The sequence below is a fragment of the Aquarana catesbeiana genome, linkage group LG13 (assembly GCF_042186555.1).
Source record: "Aquarana catesbeiana isolate 2022-GZ linkage group LG13, ASM4218655v1, whole genome shotgun sequence".
In the NCBI taxonomy this organism is placed as follows: Eukaryota; Metazoa; Chordata; class Amphibia; order Anura; family Ranidae; genus Aquarana; species Aquarana catesbeiana.
Genome location: NC_133336.1, coordinates 69059555 through 69081640, shown reverse-complemented (window position 1 = coordinate 69081640; position 22086 = coordinate 69059555). Strand labels below are relative to the sequence as shown.

Genomic DNA, 22086 nt, shown 5'->3' with positions numbered 1-22086 from the left:
CCCAAAGATCACTGTGGCTGAGCTCCAGAGATGCAGTCGGGAGATGGGAGAAAGTTGTAGAAAGTCAACCATCACTGCAGCCCTCCACCAGTCGGGGTTTTATGGCAGAGTGGCCCGACGGAAGCCTCTCCTCAGTGCAAGACACATGAAAGCCTGCATGGAGTTTGCTAAAAAACACCTGAAGGACTCCAAGATGGTGAGAAATAAGATTCTCTGGTCTGATGACACCAAGATAGAATTTTTTGGCCTTAATTCTAAGCGTTATGTGTGGGAAAAAAACAGGCACTGCTCATCACCTGTCCAATACAGTCCCAACAGTGAAGCATGGTGGTGGCAGCATCATGCTGTGGTGGTGTTTTTTAGCTGCAGGGACAGGATGACTGGTTCCAATCGAGGGAAAAATGAATGCGGCCAAGTACAGGGATATCCTGGATGAAAATCTTCTCCAGAGTGCTCAGGACCTCAGACTGGGCCAAGGTTTACCTTCCAACAAGACAATGACCCTAAGCACACAGCTAAAATAATGAAGGAGTGGCTTCACAACAACTCCATGACTGTTCTTGAATGGCCCAGCCAGAGCCCTGACTTAAACCCAATTGAGCATTTCTGGAGAGACCTAAAAATGGCTTTCCACCAACATTTACCATCCAACCTGACAGAACTGGAGAGGAATGGCAGAGGATCCCCAAATCCAGGTGTGAAAAACTTGTTGCATCTTTCCCAAAAAAGACTCATGGCTGTATTAGATCAAAAGGGTGCTTCTACTAAATACTGAGCAAAGGGTCTGAATACTTAGGACCATGTGATATTTCAGTTTTTCTTTTTTAATAAATCTGCAAAAATGTCAACAATTCTGTGTTTTTCTGTCAATATGGGGTGCTGTGTGTACATTAATGAGGAAAAAAAATGAATTTAAATGATTTTAGCAAATGGCTGTGATATAACAAAGAGTGAAAAATTTAAGGGGGTCTGAATACTTTCCGTCCCCACTGTAAATGAAATGGTTGGTAGGCACACTACGTAGTTGTTGGCAAATCAAATTTAGATGGTATATAGATTGAACAATCAAAACTGTAATGCACATGGCCAGTTTTAGAGAATGGTGGTGTGACCACAAAAGAACCAATCTGACCTATTCTGTATAACAGCCGTACAAAATGATAGCTGGTTTCTGGGTTTTTAAGGGGCAAAATCATCATTTCTCCTTACCTCCATCTTTTTTTTTATAGAACCCTTGATAGAAAAGATTTGAAAACATCAAATAGTAATTTACGCACAGATGATTTCCCAGTCTGTAACAAGTCCTGGTGAATGCTGTCAAATCTCATGACTTTGGGGATTATTTAGAAATTGCTTCAAACTGATCTCTTTTGCATGGCATAGTAAGAATGTAAGGGAAGCCAATATTATTAGCGTGGGCTCCTAAGTATCATATAACCTGCATTGCCTCCTCTCAAATCATATTCACCAGATCCATAGGAGCTGCAAGGTTAAGATAACCCACTTGGAAAATATTAGCACAGGGCTGATATTGCATTTTCTATAATATCTGGTACTCATTGACAAAATTAGGGCAGAACTCAACATCTGTGTTATATCTCCATCGGCATGCGTACGCAGAGCATGAACAAAATGTGGTTTTACAGAAAGCCATTAAGGCCTTTTTTAAAAGATGTTTTTTAATATGCAAAAGAATATCGAAATTATAGAGCTCAGGCCCACCTCTGTATATTAAGATATTGTAAAGTAATGAAAAAATAACATTCTATTGAAGAATCCCTGTAAAACAAATATTTTCAATCAGTTTTAAAAATACTAGTCTTAATTCACTAGACAGTAGAGCTATATTCTCCTAACAATGTTCAGAAATATTGGTGAGGGGTGTAATTACTTTGCCATGAAATTGCCATTTAACAATTGAAAGCCCTATTTCCTTATAGCTGTATTTTTTTTTTTTCTCCTCAAAATGGCAAATTTTTTAACGCTACTCAACAGGTGCCTACTGAAACTAACACATCACAAACCAAAAGCTAGTATATTTTAAAGTACACCTTGTTAATTCAGAAAAATGATGGTGCTAGTTATTATTTCCAAAAGGAAGGCAGTCATATGGCAACCAATCAGAATTCAACTTGATTTGGTTTCACAATTAAGAACTGACCTGTAAAGCCGCGTACACATGGGCGGACTTTTCGACCGGACTGGTTCGACAGACTTTCCGAGGGGCTTTCAACGGACTTTTGATAGACTTCCGATGGACTTTTTAACGAACGGACTTGCCTACACACGATCACACCAAAGTCCGACGGATTTGTACGTGATGACGTACACCGGACTGAAATAAGGAAGTTGATAGCCAGTAGCCAATAGCTGCCCTAGCGTCGGTTTTTGTCCGTCGGACTAGCATACAGACGAGCGGATTTCTGGGTCCGGCGGAGTTATGACGTAAAGATTTGAAGCATTTTCCAAATCTAAAGTCCGTCAGATTTTCAACTGGAAAAGTCCGCTGAAGGTCCGATGGAGCCCACACACGATCGGATTGTCCACCGGACTCGGTCCATCGGACCAGTCCGGTCGAAAAGTCCAACCGTGTGTACGCTGCATAAGATTTAGAAACTCTTTATAGTGAACCTTTTCTTTGCTTAGCCACCTCAGCAGCATATACTCCCCTTTCCTTGCTTACATGTTACTCCATTCAACTAGAGGGACCGAAGAAAGAAGTTTCCTCTCCTGGGTCCATGTGACAAATCATGATGCCAGCGCTATGTGAAAAAGGGAGAGAGTCACATGCCTACCCAGAGGCCATACACGGTTCACATCTCGGCTGGTTCCTGCTGAACCGGCCAAGATTCAAACCATGTATGGGCAGGCTGAATGTACCAAGTTGGGTCAAGTTGGGTACAACCACCATGCCGAGTTTTACCTGTGATTATCGCTAGCAGCTGTTATAGCCACTAGCAATAATCACTGTCTTCTCCTGGTGGGGACGGGAGAAAACAATGGCCCGACAGAAGGGATTCCTGCATCAACACAGTGAATCGATCGGGAATCGAGCTAATTTCTTTCCCGCAACTTGTGGTTTCAGGAAATAAATTGCTCTGTGTATGGTTGGCCTTAGTAATTTATTTTTGCTCTTGACAAATGAATGGAGTGGTAGGGGAGTGAGCAAAAGGTGCTTCTGTGGTGGTGGTGATGGTAGTGATAATGATTATGATGGTGGTAGTAGGGGAGGGGGGATAGCTAAGTGAGCATTTTACTTTACCTTCATAGATAGGTTTACTTTAATAAGTAGGGCCGTATATTTCTAATACTTATTCTAACAACTTCCCTAGTTTCTAAACATTTTTTTTCTCAATGTTGACCCTACATTTTATCCTGCCCACATCTTACAGTTCATTATAAGCTGTACAAGGCAAAAAGTTATAAGAGTCTGTGCATATACAAGAATGACCTACCTTACGAGAGACCAGCTGAAAGAAAACCCATAGTACTATGCACACAATGTACAGCACAATAGTGTGCTGATTACACAGACTAATGCCGCAGCAGAAAGCACCATACTGAGAAACCTGAAAAGAAAAATATAATTACACACAGCAGATGAAATTCAGTTTTTATATACATAAATAAAGGTACTATCAAACACTTCATAATAGGCTGAAAAGAGGAAATATTTCACCAATTTATACAACTGATTCATAATATGACAGATGAGAGCCCACATCACTGCTAATCCCCCCCTACAACTGACCCTGCTGACCCCTGGACAAGCCTTTATATACTCTATGGTCAGTAAACTTTCACTGGAGTGGAGCAAAAAGACACAAACCAACCAGAGTGCTTGTTTCACTTGAAAGCCTGAACCTAATTGGTCATTACAACCTTGTCAATTTGTGCTCCATTTTTTGTAAATCCATATCAATGTTTCAATGTGTGTGGATACTTGTCCTCAACAAAAATAACATTCAGTGCAAAGTGACAGTGCCTCTTGAGAGCCCACAATTTCGGGGTAAACTCTGGTATTGGAGCTTGATTGGGTGGAAACCACCACTGACCAGCACATGTGACAGTGTTGAATGTAGAAATTGGCTGTTCAGGTCAGATGCTCTGTACATGAAGGAGCTAAAATGCTTCCCCTGGGAGCCCCATTCCATTATAGGAAGGAAGGAGGGACTGACAAGCAGTGAGGAAGCAAGGAAGCACAAGGAAGATGAATACAACTTTCTGGGGAAGGGGGCAATCAGGAGGAACTGTCTACTTACAATGGATAGGGCAAAATTCCTTGAGCTAAAGTGAGGCAGGGGGAAATCAGGAGGAACTGTCTACTTACCATGGATGGGCAAAATTCCTTCAGCTACAGTGAGGCAGGGGGCAATCAGAAGGAACTGTCTACTTACCATGGTTGGGCAAAATTCCTTGAGCTAAAGTGAGGCAGTATAAACTCTGTCATTTGACAGTTGAATGACGGAGTGGGATTTGGCATCTGGAAGCAGCAGAGTTTAATTTTGACTTGAGAAGAAGTTGAGCCTCCAAGTGCAATCTTGAACAGACTAACAAAAGGTATTTGCAGGCTCCACAAAGTCATTGAAATGTATTGTTGTAACCTTAGAAACATGTTCATATTTTCAGCCGGAGCTTACACAAGGCTCTCTCCTAGCCCCCATATGACATCTCTGGGCCAATCACTAGGCACCAGTGTGGGAACATGGGATGAGTCACATGCACCTCCATACCCAAAAATATAGCATAATTCCATTGCTCCCAGCAGATGAACAGAGTCCACGGCAAAATAAATGGGAGTACATGCTAATGGGGGCCTGAGCTTTAAAGTGGTTCTATAGTCACAAGGTTTTTTTTACCTAATGCATTCCCTGCATTAAGGTAAAATGCTCCCCACTACTTGTACCCCCCCCCCCCCCCCATATCTAAACACTTACCTGCCTCCTCTCTCGATGCAGTGCTGCCCTGGCTGCAGCATCAGCTCTCCCCTCTTCCTGGCCTCACAGTAGACACAGAGGCACAGGCAGCAGTGGGAGCTATAGGCTCCTGCTGCTGTCAGTCAAATCCAGAGAGGAGGCGTTGTCAAGCCACACTGAGTGTGTGACTATGGACACACACCCACACACATACACACACCCTGGCTCGGGAGCATGCCGGCACATGTGGCCCAATAGCATATGGCTTGCTAAGGGGGCACCAGCAGGAAAGGAAGAGCAGAAGGGCAAGGGACTGCTCTGTTCAATACCATTGCACAAAGCAGTTAAGTATAACATCTTTTTTATTTTAATTTTAAAAAATTGCCTTTACAGTCACTTTAAAGCAAACATGCTGCAAAGTTTTGTTTATGAAACGTGAAAGCAACTGCAAAAGTAAGTAGCTTCAAATCTTAAATGGTTAAACAGGGAAAACATGAAGCAATCTAGCTCTTTGAACAACTATACCATATTATTCTATTGGGCAGAAACAGGAATTATAAAAGAGTTTTGTAAGAAACATATTCTTTACTGTGTTTTTTTCTACAGCAAAGCAGAACAGCTTGTTGAAGTGATTTTTAGAAGCATAGGTGTGCACAGGGGGTGTGCGGGGTGTGCAGTCTCAATTCCTACTCTGTGCAGTCTTGATTCCCTCTACTGCCCCACTCCCCCCCCCCATGTTGCGCTCCCCCATTCTCCCTGCAGTGCTGCTGGCTTCCCTCCTCTCCTCTCCTGAAACATCCCGGGAAAGGGATGAGGGGCTAGTGAATATGTCATTTACTGGCCCCTTCCTTTTCCAAATGAACACAGTGAACACACGCTCACTGTGTTAATTCGTAACTGAAGCATAGTAAACAGTGTTTACTATGCTTCCGTTTGTGAATGAACAGGAAGCTGCTCAGTACAGAGCACAACCTATTAATTTGGTTGAACTAGATGTACTGGTGTCTTTTTTTAAAAACAAGATTAACTATGTAACTACACTATATTACCAGAAGTATTGGGGCACCCATCTATACACGCACATGAACTTTAATGGCATCCCAGTCTTAGTCAGTAGGGTTTAATATGGAGTTGGACCACCCTTTGCAGCTATAACAGCTTTAACTCTTCTGGGAAGGTTTTCCACAAGGTTTATGAGTGTGTCTATAGGAATGTTTGACAATTTTTTCAGAAGCGCATTTGTGAGGTCAGGAACTGATGTGGACGAGAAGGCCTGGCTTGCAGTCTCCGCTCTAATTTATCCGAAAGGTGTTCTATCAGGTTGAGGTCCACCCCAAACTCGCTCATCAATGTCTATCAATGTCTATGGACCTTGTCTGTGCACTGGTGCGCATTCATGTTGTAACAGGAAAGGGCCATCCCCAAACTGTTCCCACAAAGTTGGGAGCATGAAATTGTCCAAAATTTCTTGGTACCCCTTAAGAGATCCCTTCACTGGAACTAAGGGGCCAAGCTCAACTCTTGAAAAACAACCCTACACCATAATCCCCCCTCCACCAAATGATTTGGACCAGTGCACAAACATTCCCATAGACACACTCCTAAACCTTGTGGACAACCTTCCCAGAAGAATTGAAGCTGTTAGAGCGGAGACTGCAAAGAAAGGCATGTGTGTTGTGCTAACTTCCGACCCCATTTCTCTAATCAACATAGATATGAAGTTTCTGACCAAGATCCTGGCTAACCGATTGAACTCTTTCCTTCCCTGCTTAATAAAGAAAGACCAGGTTGGCTTCGTACCACAGAGGCAAGCAGGGGATGCTATTCGGCGGATTTTACAGCTGCAACACATCACACATCACCGGAATCAATGCTTCTATCTTTAGACATGAATAAGGCTTTTGACACATTATCAAGGCCTTACTTCACCATTATGAATTTGGCGCTTCCTTTCTGCGGTGGAAGGCAGCCCTCTATGATTCCCCTCGAGCTAAACTTAAGTACCATGGATTTGAGTTGCCTTTGTTCAACATTGGGAGGGGTACACGTCAAGGGTGCACACTGTCACCCCTACTGTTCATTTTGGCTTTAGAGCCACTGGCGTAGGCAGTTCGCTCTCATCCCGATATCAGTGGTATCGATGTTGCAGGTTCTTCCCTTATAATATCTTTATTCGCCGGCGATATCTTGCTGAACTTAGCCTTCCCCAGGATCTCTCTACCAAATTTATTCTCTCTTCTAGATTCTTTTGCTTCTTTCTCGGGACTTCACGTTAACCCCTCCAAATCTAAAGCCCTGTCAGTTATCCTCCTTCATTCAGTATTGATGAATTTGAAATCATCCTTTCCCTTTCAGTGGCACCCCTCGCTACCCTACCTTGGAATCCGCCTTATTCCTACATACGCGGGAATGTTTCAGGCCAATCACCCATCCCTGCTCAAACATCTGTCGGACACGCTGTCCTCCTGGTCCCACTTACCATTGTCTTGGTTTGGTAGGATTACTACAATCCGAATGTCTTACCTCCCTAAATTACTTTACTATTTTCAGGTTTTACCTGTCCCCGTCCCTTCGTATATCTTATGCATTCATCAACGCAAGCTCTTACAATTCATTTGGGGATCCACCCGTCCTTGCATCAGTAAACAGGTTTTGTATGCCTGGCGGGTCAATCGCGGCCTCTCGGTCCCAAACTTGAAGGCTTACTATACGGCAGCAGGCATTGCTCCACACACCTATCTCCATGAAACATACCAGATGCCGCTATGGGCCACAGTAGATCTAGTGGACACCGACCCAACGCCTGTCTCCTCTCTACCATGGCTCCCTCCTACCCACCGTCCGAAACCAATAGGACCATGTTTAACCCATTCCCTACAACTATGGGACTCAGTCAAATACTCAGCGGGCTTGATTTCCCCTCATCTCCCACTATTGCCCATTGTTCCCGCCGGGACAATTCTCCTGGTGGACTACACATGGATTTACAGATCTTCATTCTGTGCTCAGGATATTAACATTTGATGCCTTACGCTCTTCTCATGATATCCCATTGAGGGAACATTATAGCTACCTACAACTGAGACACTTTCTCCAACAACTTATCAAATCCTGTCCCACCCCATACACCCTGACTCCTTTTGAAAGCCTATGTAGAGCCAGGCCCCACTCCCCGGCCATGATATCATTAATATACTCGTCCATAATTTCTACAAAAAAACCTCTGTTGAGGCCCTACCATCTTCAATGGGAAAAAGAATTGGGGAGACAGTTAGACCCAGAGGACTGGTGGACTATAACCATGGCCCTCTCCAAGTGCTCAAGAAATGTTCTTATATTGGAGAATGCCTATAAAGTGTTAAATCGGTGGTACTATAAGCCAGCTAGATTGGCCCGATTCATTCCAACTTACTCTCCACTTTGCTTTCGAGGATGCTCACAGGAAGGCTCTATGGCACATATATGGTTGTCATGCTCGAAGGTGTGCAGGTTATGGGTCAGAGTTTGTACCATTCTTCGTAACTTATTTCACATAAACCTTAAAAGGGACCGCTACAAAGCCCTCCTTGGGAAACCAATTGTATAATTATTATGCCCGGAGCAGCAACTAGCTCAACATCTCTTTACTGCAACTAAATTGACCATTGCAAAAGCCTGCCTGGAAATCCCCCGCACTCAGTTTTGAAGCAGTAAAAAATCGCATGAATGAGGTCATGGTAAACAAAAAATCTGACTGCCATCCTTTTAGACATGCATGACACATTCCTAAGAGTCTGGCAGCCATGGATCACGTACTTTCAACCCTCTTGATTTGACGGCACACTTCTTCTGATCTGATACTCCCCTGACGCACATCCTTTGGAGTCTCCTCCTCCCTCCTTTCCTCTTCCCCCACTCTCCTCTTTTCTACTGGACTCTCCTTCTTTTTCCCTTTTCAACGTTTCATTCTCCCCTCTGTGCTATGATCTATGCATTCAATCCACACCTTTATTAGACCGTCAGGTATAGACCGGGCCGAGATGGTTATCATTGAAACATGATATTTTTGTCAACTTTAAACAATGTATCCTGCCTGATAGGGAAACCCCTGACCATGAAACTTTGTTGGCATATGTCCAGGCAATATAAATGGATATTCTAACTATAGATACCCTATCCGCCCAGGGACACTTCGAAAGGCAAATTTTGGTCTTCCATTTTTCTGTTAAATTTTATGGGACATTAGATTTGTTATCTGTATGTTTGTATAACACATGCCTCTATATACCATTATGTATTTTTTTCCTTTGTTTGCCTATCAAGCAATGTAACCACCTAAAAACTGTTGTGTTATGTTGGATTACATGCTAATAAAACTTTTTACAACTAAAAGGCATGTGTGTTTGAGCTTTGGGGTGCACACCCTAAAGCACTAGGCTGAGCACACCTATGTTTAGAAAAAGCAAACAAAATGAACAGGCTGCATGGAATCTCATTCCATCTCACACACTATTGGCTGCCCAGTGGGGCTCACCTTTTTTCTTGCAGATTTTCCCTTCTGTCCCTGTGAACCAACAATGTATTCTAACCTACTGCAAGCCTAGCAGGGTGAGAGCTTAATGACTGACAGCTGTGGAACTCTGCAAACCTATGTACAAAACAAAGCTCTGGTAAGTAAAGCAGTTATCTCTGGCGATGATTTTTAACCCTTAGTATTCTACTGAAATAATTTATTTAATTTTTGACCAAATCATTTTTATTTTGCACTGTAAAACATAAAGAGGTTGCTTTCTTAGGCTACCCATCGTTGTGTTATTTGCCCAGCTAAACAAAGATTACCTTTGATCTGTCTCTTGCAGTCTTCGCCTTCTTAAACTCCACTGTTAGAGCTATGAGCAGCGCCACAAACAGATTGTTTAGGCTGAAAACCTCGGCTGCAATGGACCACTGCCATGTTAGACGTGAAAATGAATATAACCCTGCAGCAAGGATTCCTGCCGCATATGAGCCAGAGAGCCTGCAAACATAGATAACAGAAAATCTCCTTTTGCTACAAAAAAAGAAAACTGTTTGTTATGCATCTTATATTATAGCTACAATCATCTCTTGCTACTAAGAGCTATCAGCTCGCTGTGTAATATTTCCACAAACCGAGTCATGACAATATTAATTAAAAAAGTACAGAATAATGGTAAGTGAGAGCAACTGTTTAATGTGCCATTTCCCAGTGTCATGGGCTCATGGCCCTTAAGGTAGAAAAGGAAGTTCTAAGCTGTCAAGACACTTGCCGAGCTGAATGGGAACAGCGGTCGCAACGCGTAACAAGACTGTAATATTAAAATAAATAGGAAGGAGGACAATAGATTCTAGTGTATAGGAAAAGGCAGATTCAGTGTCACAAAGAAGAAAGAGAGTTCACTGAATGCATGCCTTTGTCCTACAGCAGTCCCCTGCTTGAAACTAGGATATAACATAACTAGGGTAAGCAGCCTGTGGCCATGACTTTTTTTAAGGAACCACTGCTGGCATCAAGTATTGCCTTTGAGGTTCTACAACCATCCATTCTGATAGACATATTGCAGCAAGAAAACAGAACAAGGAATTTAATTGGTTGCTGGGGATAATGGCTTAATTTTTGCTCCAGTTTTCATAAATGAACACAATTGCAGGCCTATGAATATTAGCTGTGTCTGTGTAGCTCAGAGAAACTAAATAACACCTGCTAGTTTAACAGTACAAATTAGACAATTAATATTTTCCTGTAAGAGGCATCAACATTTTTACAGCACTGTATGTCAAAAGGGTACAATTTATGAATTATGAAAGAGAAGAAGGCAAGGGCCCTAAAACTTGCCGTCTTAGAGACTGGGAAATACAAAATAGACCTTATGCATTAGTCTCAGTACTGAGACCTAATGCTGGCCATACTTATGGCAGCTGTGGAAGTTTTACATCATCTTTTGATTGAAAATACACTTGCAGGGCACTGGACTTTTTATAGAAATCTACTGTCCACACTTTCAATGTTTTCCCAGTATGAGTAACCAAATGGTAAAATCAGTGTGGAAATTGACCATCGTGATTGATGTGAGTGAGTGTTGTGGGAGCTTGTTCGTGTTTGAATTCTAATGGGGGGCTTACAAATTTGCAACATTCACTATATTACCAAAAGTATTGGGACGCCTGCCTTTACACACAGATGAGCTTTAATGGCATCCCAGTCTTAGTCTGTAGGGTTCAATACTGAGTTGGCCCACCCTTTGCAGCTATAAACGCTTCAACTCTTCAGCGAAGGCTGTCCATAAGGTTTGGGAGTGTGTCTATGGGAATGTTTGACCATTCTTCAAAAAGCGTATTTGTAAGGTCAGGCACTGATGTTGGACGAAAAGGCAACAGGGCAGGCACTTCAGACGCCGACGGCCGTCAGAGCGTCAGCAGTTTAACATACTGCGCATGCACGAGAATGGGCGGTGCATGCTGGTTGCTCAGCTGCACTATATCCCGGAAGATAGTGCTTGTGGGCTTCACATGCCCACAAGCAATATGGGAAATGCCAGGACAGAAAATAAAAGTTATTTTTTGCTTCGAAATCAGAAACAAAAAACTTGAGTGCTATATATAAAACTTATGATCGTAAGATATTCACTAAAAAAAAAAAAAATATATATATATATATATATATATATATATATATATATATATATATATATATATATTTGGAACTCTGCTTTAAGTCTTAGAACTTTTTTCTCTTTATTGTCCTGTAACTCGCATGTCATAATTTTTGTAACTGGTTATTTTCTGTAAATACTTTAAAATGCCCTTCCCTTCGAAGGTCTATGCCAGCATAGCTGAGTAACAGCCACACCCTCCTCACAAGTGTCCTCATCTGGACTTGTATTATAGAGGAAGAGAAGAGCTGATTGAGAGTGCTGGTTCTAACTCTATAACTGCAAAGTTGTAACCTGGCCATACATGAAACAAAATTCAGCCAGTTAACCAGGGACTGCTCAAATTTCGTTTGCAGTGTGGCCACTGCAGTTGAACAGAAGTCGATCTACTGATTAACTTTTGTCCAACCGCCTTGTGGGATAAAAGCCATTTGATCAGCCTCGCAGGTAGCAGGCTGAAGTGCTGATCTGTGTATTCTGACAGCAGGGAAGTCTCCCTGTTGTCAGAATACAATAGTGCAGTGGGGAGGATTCCCTCATCAACCTCAAAAGGTGTAGATGGGGAATCGGTTCAGTTTTTTTTGTTCAACTCTCTGGTAGAATAAAAAAAAAAACTGACCCATGTATGGCCAGTCGTATATGGGCTACACACCGAGTTTTATTTTTTTTCGTTCAATCCAGTGGGCTAAAATTTTTTTTAAAAAAATCTACAGATTGCTGTATTGACACAAGCGATGTTAGTTCAGCAATCTCTCCCGCTGAGCTATTGTAATCAGGCAAGGGGACTGCCCCCCTGCCAGAACACACTTATCAGCGCTTGCAGATTTTGGCTAAGGGTACTGGTCAGATGCTGGTTTTCCAGCATGCCTGTTCGACAGAAGCCGGTTGCCAGACCAGCTTCTGTAGGACAGGGAGCTGTACATGAGTCGAAAGCCGGCTGGTTCCTGATGAACCAAGCGTTTTTGGCCGATTTTTATACCATGTGTACCCAGCCTTACGCAGGCACCCTGCACAACCAGTATCTATTTCTATGACTATATTTGCATTTAAAAATTTAAAAACACAGCATGAAGTTATGAGTGAGAAAGACAGTAGGGTTGGCAAAGCGGAGCAAACAGCCACACTATTTACAAGCATAGACTGTACTATAAAAAAATCTTGCTTTTATCAACGTATCTTAGCCACTGCTTCAATCTTAGCAGCTGCACTGTCAGACTGCCATGTGCACACCTTCAACTGGCTGCCAGGCTGTCAGATCAGTAGTTCCACTGCAAACTGAAGGAGCTCACTCAGCAGGCTGACAAAGCTGCTGCTAATTGAAAAGGAACAGCTTAGCGTTGTCAGCCTATAGAAGAAAGCGTTGGCACAGCCAGGAGCTCTAGGCAAAAAACCTTGCAACCAATTCACAAAAAAAAATTTGCTTAAGAAAACTATATACAGTAAGGAATGACACCATGGATATTAAAAATGATTTAGGATTTACATAAAATTTTATATATCTAGAGTAGAGCATATGACCTCAGAATTCTAGTTACAACCAAAGAAGTATTTTTCTGTGTTGGTCACAGATTTCAAAATCTTTGATTCACAACAGTGACACATGTTCTGATTAAATAATACACTTCTTTTATGGCACAAGGCCTTACCAAATTAGAAAACTCCAAACAAAATATTTAGGTATAGGACAGCAGTAGACAACCCACACAATAAATGCTGCCATCTGGTTTCCTGTTGTAACAGATGTCTATTAAAGTGTCTTCTACTAATTGTGTCCGGGCTGTGGACAATGGCTGCAAATTTCAGCTCAGCAGGGATTACTCTGAAAAACGTTGTGGCACATCTTTTTATAAAGTCATCTTGGTGGCTTAAGGTACTTGCTGAAATGTATTATTTTCAGTGTGTTGGACGGTTTTATGTGTGTTTTTAGTAAACATAAATCTTTGTGGTTTAGCTTTCCCATATCACTCTGAAGAGCACAATTATAACAGCTTGAATCTGTGTGACGATATAGGGTTATAGGCTGGTCTTTGATCTAATTGGGTATACAAGGGTGGAAGAATGCTTCACTCTACTTTCAACCTGATCCTGGGTAACTTACGCTATAACAGGCATGACCATAAAAGCATATAAGCAAATCTTAACACCTGGTTGCATGGTGAAAACTTGGACCTAGAGTTCTAGTCATCACTCCTGGATAATAGAGTGCAAACGCCATTGCAAAAACAAAGTTTAAATTTCAGAATTAAACCATAACCACATTTTCAACAAAATAATTCCTCTCAGCCTGCTGTAGTGGCAGTTTTGGGATGATTAATACCTTGTGAAAACAAGAACCTTTATGCTGGCGATAGACACAGAAATCAGACAGACATTCATTAAACCAAAGTAAACCATATTTACATTCACAACTAGACCTACAGTTTCATTGTTTCAATAGAAAGTGTTACTAGTAGAGTGTGTTACTATCTGATTAAAAATGAGTATGGACCGAATTTGGCTTTGAACATCAACCAAAATAAATTAGGCCATAATAAATTTGCCCTAAGAATTTAAAGGAGGCACCTAGGATTGGCTTTCAATATACTAAGTGTTGTGGGAGCACTAAAATTTCAGGCACCGAATTACACAAAAAGACAACATGCTAAAAGTCAGAGATCTGGCCTGTTCCCATACCACACCTCTCTATAAGTCCATTGTAATGGGCAACCTCATTGTTAACAATCTCAACCTAGGTATTACCTGGTTTCCCCTTTTTTATCATCTCAGAAAGCTGAGGTTGATATTGCTCTCTTGTGATGTTAGTGACAGTTATATGCCTGTAAATAAATGCATTTTAATTACACACTTTGTACTCTACTATTAGGCGTGTTTCATGAGTCTCTTAAGTGTCTGGCAGATGACTAAGTACATTAGAGGAGTCTAGAAAAATAATAACTTTACATGTGTTGATTGATGTGGTAGAAGGGTATGGCGCTGTTCCTTTATCTAATTGATAGTTCCCTACCTGCGTGTTTATATATTCCTAGTTTAAATAAGACATACGGGTATGTATTCCTAAGTTTCAACAGGATGTGCAGGTATCAAATGATGGTGTCTTTAAAAGTATTTCACAATATTGAACAAACTATAAATATGTATAAATAGTAATAGTGATATCAAACTTCATACATAGTGTTGCTGGTTTATATTCCAATTGGTACTTGGTGTGGAAAACCAAAAACAAAAAGAAATCTTCACTGACAAATGATGAAAAATGTACCAATGAATTTCTAATGACAAATATCCGTACACAATAGAAGAGCCTAATGGTCCCAAATCACCCCCCAAATAGGACTCCTTGAGAAAATACTCTAATCATGTACATATATACGCATGTATTGTATAATACAGGTTTCTAGATACCTCCTTCAAATATATACGTACAAGATGGACTTATTGGTTCACAATATAAGGAATATGTACCTTCCAACCAGATAAAATCTTTTTTTCCTCAATTTCTCCTTTCAATATATGTATATATTCTTTAATTTTTAATTTCTAATTTTTAAGTTTAATATTTCTTAAGAAAACTTTTCCACTTTTAATTCTTTTCAGTTCTGACATAGGTCCACACTTATATAAATAAGAAGATTTACCCAAAGGGACGCGGCACAGATTCAATACCCCTCCCCCCTGTGCACCACAGAATTAGCAACCTATAACAGTAACCACATATGGATACATAATGAACAGATAGAGACAGTCTAATAGTTGATATATATGCACAAAAACATGACATAACAAGTTCCTCACTAAAATAAAAATAATTCTCTCTCCCTCTTCCCAGATCAACACATAAAAATACGCACAAATAGCGACATTTTATATATGCGGCACATAGAGTTCTATTCTAAATATTTTATTCTTATTTTATTTTAATTTATTTTAATTTTTGAATTTGTTATTCTAGATGATGTATGTATATTTTACTGCGCAGCAGCTGTTTTATTGAAAGAGGCATACATGCCGGTTTTTAAACATTTTTGATTTTTAGTATAAATATTTTGACTCCATTGGAATATGGACAAGCTGGTAGCTATGTTTTAAAAAAAACGTTTTCACCCAATTATAACATGCGGTATACCCAGTACAGTATACTTGTATTTTAATTAGGACTAGGATTATCTCAAAAGCGAAACTAAGATAAATCAGTTACAAGAGAAATAACTTCATGGTCTCCTGTGTCCAAAAAACCATAGGTATAATGGCCGCCCGTCTTCGGAGGATATGCACACAGAGACATTTAACATTGTCTTCTGTCTGCAAGGATCCCAGGCAAAATGGCCACACAACAGGTAATTAGACACCGCTACATTCACAGGAGGTCAGGCTCCGGTCTGCATAACATAGGCAAAATGGCCGCAGACGAACTTCCGGTCCGCGGAATCACAGACAAAATGGATGCCAATCAAAAAATCAACAAGGGGACACCGCACGCTATATAAGGGTGGGAAGACACAGCACAGGTCACGCTCCCGTAGACGTCCTGACGACGAAACGCGTAGGGCGTGGCCTAATCTGTGCTTCCCAACATCACTTACCTACAACAGCAGAAGGTTAACCGTGACTGTTTTTCTACTTTGCTTGATTCATACTGTGAAATTGTGAGTACCTCTCCATTTGTTTAAATAAACCTTTTCACAAAACGATTTTACACTATGGGCACTCCTTCTCTCTTTTCATATGACATACCACGATCCTGAGTTTGCCAGAGATTGCCGTACAGTGGCGCAAAACTGTAACTGCCTGATACCCCTGCAGGGGTGAAGTAATCTGGTGAGTGGCTGCACTTTTAGAGCACGGATTCTCAAACAACCGAAGGATTATAATTACTACATCACATACACTAAGACATTGCACGGATATGCACTAAGATACTGCACCAATAAGGATTTAAAAGAATCGGACAGCACGTTTCATAAGGATTTTTTGAACTTGATAGCACGCTTGCACTTTATTAGAAGTGATTTTTGGATACTTTCCAATTCCTTTCACCACCGTCTGACCTCCCACACCCTACCCTTCCCCCTCCCTTCTCCTTTTTCACCCCCTTTCCTTCCCCTTTCTTCCTCCCCCCCCCCTCTCTTTTTGTTTTTGGTTTTCCACACCAAGTACCAATTGGAATATAAACCAGCAACACTATGTATGAAGTTTGATATCACTATTACTATTTATACATATTTATAGTTTGTTCAATATTGTGAAATATCTTTTAAAGACACCATCATTTGATACCTGCACATCCTGTTGAAACTTAGGAATACATACCCGTATGTCTTATTTAAACTAGGAATATATAAACACGCAGGTAGGGAACTATCAATTAGATAAAGGAACAGCGCCATACCCTTCTACCACATCAATCAACTCAGCTGTCCCCATTTATGGTGACTGCATGTTGGGCGGCAGCAGTTCCAAAGGATTCACCAACACATTTTTATTTCCACTGCGCGGGTTCACTATTCTGTTAACTTTACATGTGTACCTGGCTTAAGCATTTATAAGACATAAAACAGACTATAGCAAAACCTGCTATACAGTGGAGGATCGCAATCTTCACTGACAAACTTTTGTATTCTATCTGCCAATTGGACTGCTTGTTGCATTGGAAAGCAAAAATCCAAGGAGTGTATTCCTTTTCACTAGCTGTATATATTGTGACTAGTATAACACCAAAGTAATCCAAGGTGTATTTAGCACAGTGTATACTTCAATGTTTCTTATACCCTTATGTTAGAGTTTCTGTACTCTTTCATACTTGCTGCAATTTTTTTTTTCTTGGCATTTGAACATAGAGCAACTGGAAGGAAGTGTAAGGGGAAGTGGAGGAGATTCTGTTTTAACTTTCCCCAACCATTTACAGTTTGGGAAATACCGTTCCAAGACAAAGCTGAAAGTCATCTTTAACGTATATGCAAATTGCATAATTAACTGGAGGATGTAAAAACTACAGTAAGTAAGTAAAGTGGCACTAAATGAAATCCTTATTCTCAAAAAAATTATCTATGCACATCCACTACTTAATGTTCCTGTAACCTGTTTTTCAGTAAATTGTTTCTTTTTTTAAAAATAAGACTTTCAATTTCAAGTATAAAATACAGACATAAAAAAAGCTTCATTATGACAATTCCAGATAAAATTCTCGGTATGAAAATTAAAGTGGCAAATTCACTTCATGTTGAAATAAGGCAGTAGTAGTAGGAGGCAACAACCTGAGATTACAGAAGTACCAAAGTGTAACTCTAGGTGACATATATAAGAGCACAGTGAAGTGGTCTTTCCCTAAGGGAGGTGGTGTTGATATTGTGGCGAATACCCATATATAATTTCATACTTCAAGGGGGAAAGCAAATGGACTAAAGGATGGGCTCGCTATTATGGAAGGTGAACCCTTACTGGATTTCACTTTTTCCTCCAGATGAAATTAAATTAGAACTTACTACATTTCAGCAGATGAATAATTCTACTGTATCACCCTTAATATACTGGGACGCACAGAAAGCTTACCTTAGAGGCCTTCTTATTTCACAAATCTCCAAAAAAAAAGAAACAATCTAGAGCTTGGGAAAAAAATCTTGCTGATAGTATGTTACAAGCCGAAGCATTATATATAACTAATCCTAGTAAAAGTACTCATACACAATGGATAAATAGTCAAGAAAAATATGCACAGATAGCTATAAAAAAAGCAGAGAATAAAAGGTTCTTTTTACAGCAAATATGCACAGATAGCTATAAAAAAAGCAGAGAATAAAAGGTTCTTTTTACAGCAACCATACTTTGAGGAGGGAGAAGGAATAGGACATATATTGGCCTCTATTGTAAAGGTACAGCGACCACCCTGCCTTATTACAGAAATGTATACTTCTGAATACGGGAAGATCAACAATACCCTAGAGATTCTAGAAGTGTTCCGGACCTTTTATCAGAGGCTATAAACAAGTAGGACAAGAGATCATGAGGAGGATATGAAAAAGTTCTTTGAGTCCATTAAGTTGCCAAGGTTGACAGATGTTGATAGGGAGATATTGGAGGAACCATTGACACTAGATGAATTGAGGGGCGCAGCGATCAATTTAGCCAATAATAAATCCCCTGGGTCAGATGGCCTTCCAGGAGAAATTTACAAAACATATGGAGATGTATTATTACCTGATCTCCTAATGGTTTTTAATCATGCCTACGAGGTGGGATCTTAACCGCCCTCGATGAAAGAGGCTGTGATTATCTCTATTCTGAAACCAGGTAAAGATCAAACAAAGCCTGATGCATACCGCCCTACCTCCCTGTTAACATCGGACGTTAAACTTTTGGCAAAGATAATGGCAACTAGACTTTCAAAGTATATTGATAAATTAATACACCATGACCAATCAGGTTTTATCCCAAATAGATCAGTAGCCAATAATATTAGATGTCTATTTTTAAACCTACAGCTACCCATAGATAATACTGGAAATAGAGCTATCATGTCGTTGGACACCTCAAAAAGGCATTTGATAGTATTGAGTGGAATTATTTATGGGCTTCCCTAAAAAATTTTGGAATAGGACCAAAATTCACTAGGTGGATACAATTGTTATATAATTCCCAGAGTGCAAGAGTACAGATTAATGGATCAACTTCATTACCTTTTTTTTTGAAGAGAGGAACAAGACAGGGTTGTCCCCTGTCTCCTCTCCTCTTTGCACTAGCATTGGAACCCCTGGCGGAGGCTATTCGGGAAAATCCAGACATTGTGGGATTCCAGAGAGGTGCGGGCGAAGAAAAAATAGCACTCTTTGCCGATGATGCTCTAATTTTTCTGGGGGATACACATTACTCTATGTCTAAAGTTATCTCACTTATTGACCACTTTGGTACATTCTCAGGATTTAATATTAACTGGGATAAATCAATAATAATAATGATTGATCCGATGAACCCGACGCAGTTGGGGCCTCCACACCAGAATCACCAGATTAAGTATGTCACATCATTTAGGTACTTGGGGGTAATAATTACCCCAAATGTTAAGGATTATATAGATAAAAATGTACTACCTCTTCTAGGTAAATTCAGGCAACAAAGTAAAACTTGGAGCAAATTTCCATTAACTATGATAGGAAGAGCAAATCTGGTGAAGATGGTGTGGCTCCCCCAAATGATATTTCTATTACATAATTCCCAAGTTTGGCTGACATCAAAATTACTTAGGACATTAGATTCTACATTTAGAGACCTTATTTGGAAACATGGTAAACCAAGAATTAAACTTGAAACCCTCCAACCAGCACAAGATAGAGGTGGAATAGCGGTCCCTAATTCTAGACTACTTTTTTGCAGCACAACTTCAACACTGGTGTGGCTGGGAGGAGATAGATGATCAAGACCCTATACAGAATATAATAATGACTCAGTTTAAACCTTTACCACTAGTTCAGCGAATAGTCTCTCACAGATTCTATGAGAAAAGAAAATTTCCAACTTTTTATCTGATCCATAAACTGTGGGAGACATTATTACGCAGCATAAGGGATATACAAGACATATGCCAATGTGGGAGAATTTTTGTTTACCCGAGATAAATAAAATATCAGAATTTTTAGAATGGAAAAGGGCAGGGATAAATTTTCTTTTATCGTTCAATATGTTTTTATTTTAAAATATTCGCCATAATACAAGATAAAGATCAACCAAATAGATGGCCCAACATAGGCCTAAACATTAATAGGGCGTACACACGGTTGGACTTTGTTCGGACATTCCGACAACAAAATCCTAGGATTTTTTCCGACGGATGTTGGCTCAAACTTGTCTTGCATACACACGGTCACATAAAGTTGTTGGAAAATCCGATCGTTCTGAACGCGGTGACGTAAAACACGTACATCGGGACTATAAACAGGGCAGTGGCCAATAGCTTTCATCTCTTTATTTATTCTGAGCATGCGTGGCACTTTGTCCGTCGGATTTGTGTACACACGATCGGAATTTCCGACAACGGATTTTGTTGTCGGAAAATTTTATCTCCTGCTCTCCAACTTTGTGTGTCGGAAAATCCGATGGAAAATGTCCGATGGAGCCCACACATGGTCGGAATTTCCGACAACACGCTCCGATCGGACATTTTCCATCGGAAAATCCGACCGTGTGTATGGGGCATGAGAGTTACATAAATTTATGAGCACTGAACATTTATGTTTGGTATCAAGGAACCTCTTCTGGAGAAAAGCTTTTGGGTCTCTTCAAAGGGATTAGACCAAGATTATTCAGTATATATTTTGTGATCATCACGGGGTAATTTGGAACCGTCCTAGGAAAAAACGTAACTTGCGAGACAGGGGGGAATCGCCTAACCAGGTCACCCCTAACGGGATCTTCCTGTGCCCCGGCCGGGTCCCCTTTCCCTGCTCGCCTCACATTAGATTGCGCCCTATCAAATGCCTTGGGTGTATTGCCCCTAATGACTCAGATAGAGTTTAATTAGTCCAGAGAGAATTCTATTTAGTCTGATACGCTCATAAACACACAGGTGATGATGAGACATCATGTCTAACTGAAGTTAGCAAAATAACTTAAAGTAGAGTAAGTAGAAAAGAGTTGGGAGTAGGGACGGGTGGGAAAAGAAGGGGGGGGGTAGGGAAGGGGAGGGTCAGGAACACATGTTTGACTTTATTAGGATATTACGGGAGTAATATGGGTATCTATCACCTCTAGGGATATTCCACAGTATGTTGCCCAAGGCGACCATATAGAATCAAATTTGTGTAGCGTGTCTGAAGCAATGCTGGCTAGTTTTCCTTGGGTCATTATCCATGATATTTTACGTTGAATAGCCAAAAAGGATACCTTCGGTTGTTTCCAGGCTCTGGCTATGGTAATTTTCGTGCCAGTGAGCATGAAGTGTATCAACTTACGGTTGGGTTTGGAAACATGGGGAATGTGGGCATTAAGTAGGGCTACCGATGCTGACCTGGGAACCTCGCAACCAGTGACTTTGCGAATTAGATTGAAGAGTTTCTTCCAAATCGGCCTGATTCTGGGACATTCCCACCAAACATGTATCATCGATCCCATAAGTTGGCAGCCCCTGAAGCAGCTGGGGTCAGCTGTGGGATAGATAGTAGCAAGCCTGGTGGGGGTCATGTACCACCTCATGAGAACTTTTAAATTCGCTTCCATAAGTGATGTATTTCTAATACCTTGAAAGGCTCTAGAACACGCTATTTGCCAGGTTTCCAGGTCCCATTCATGTTGGAGGTCATCCTCCCATGCCTTCATATAGGTAGGTTTCTCTGTCGGAAGGGTGAGTGACGAGTAGATGATTGATATCCCGCCCCTCTGCCTCATGGCCTGTCCACACCAGAGCTCATATTCCATGAATTTGGGGGGGAGTGGTTTTTCCATCAAAATTTTGCGTAAAAAATGTGAGATCTGTCCGAATCGGAATTTCTCTGAATTTGGTAGATCTAGTGTGTTTATACAATGGCTTAATGTGA

At 40.8% G+C, this 22086-nt stretch overlaps 1 protein-coding gene across 1 annotated transcript in view; it reads right to left on the bottom strand.

The window, feature by feature from the left end:
- Positions 1–22086, bottom strand: part of TMEM260 (transmembrane protein 260) — a 164510-nt gene that overhangs the window by 38336 nt on the left and 104088 nt on the right. The window contains exons 5-6 of the mRNA XM_073610421.1: positions 9735–9912; positions 3456–3569 (exon numbers count right to left, since the gene is read on the bottom strand). Coding sequence (XP_073466522.1) covers positions 3456–3569; positions 9735–9912 — 292 coding nt within the window. The remainder of the gene's footprint in view (positions 1–3455; positions 3570–9734; positions 9913–22086) is intronic.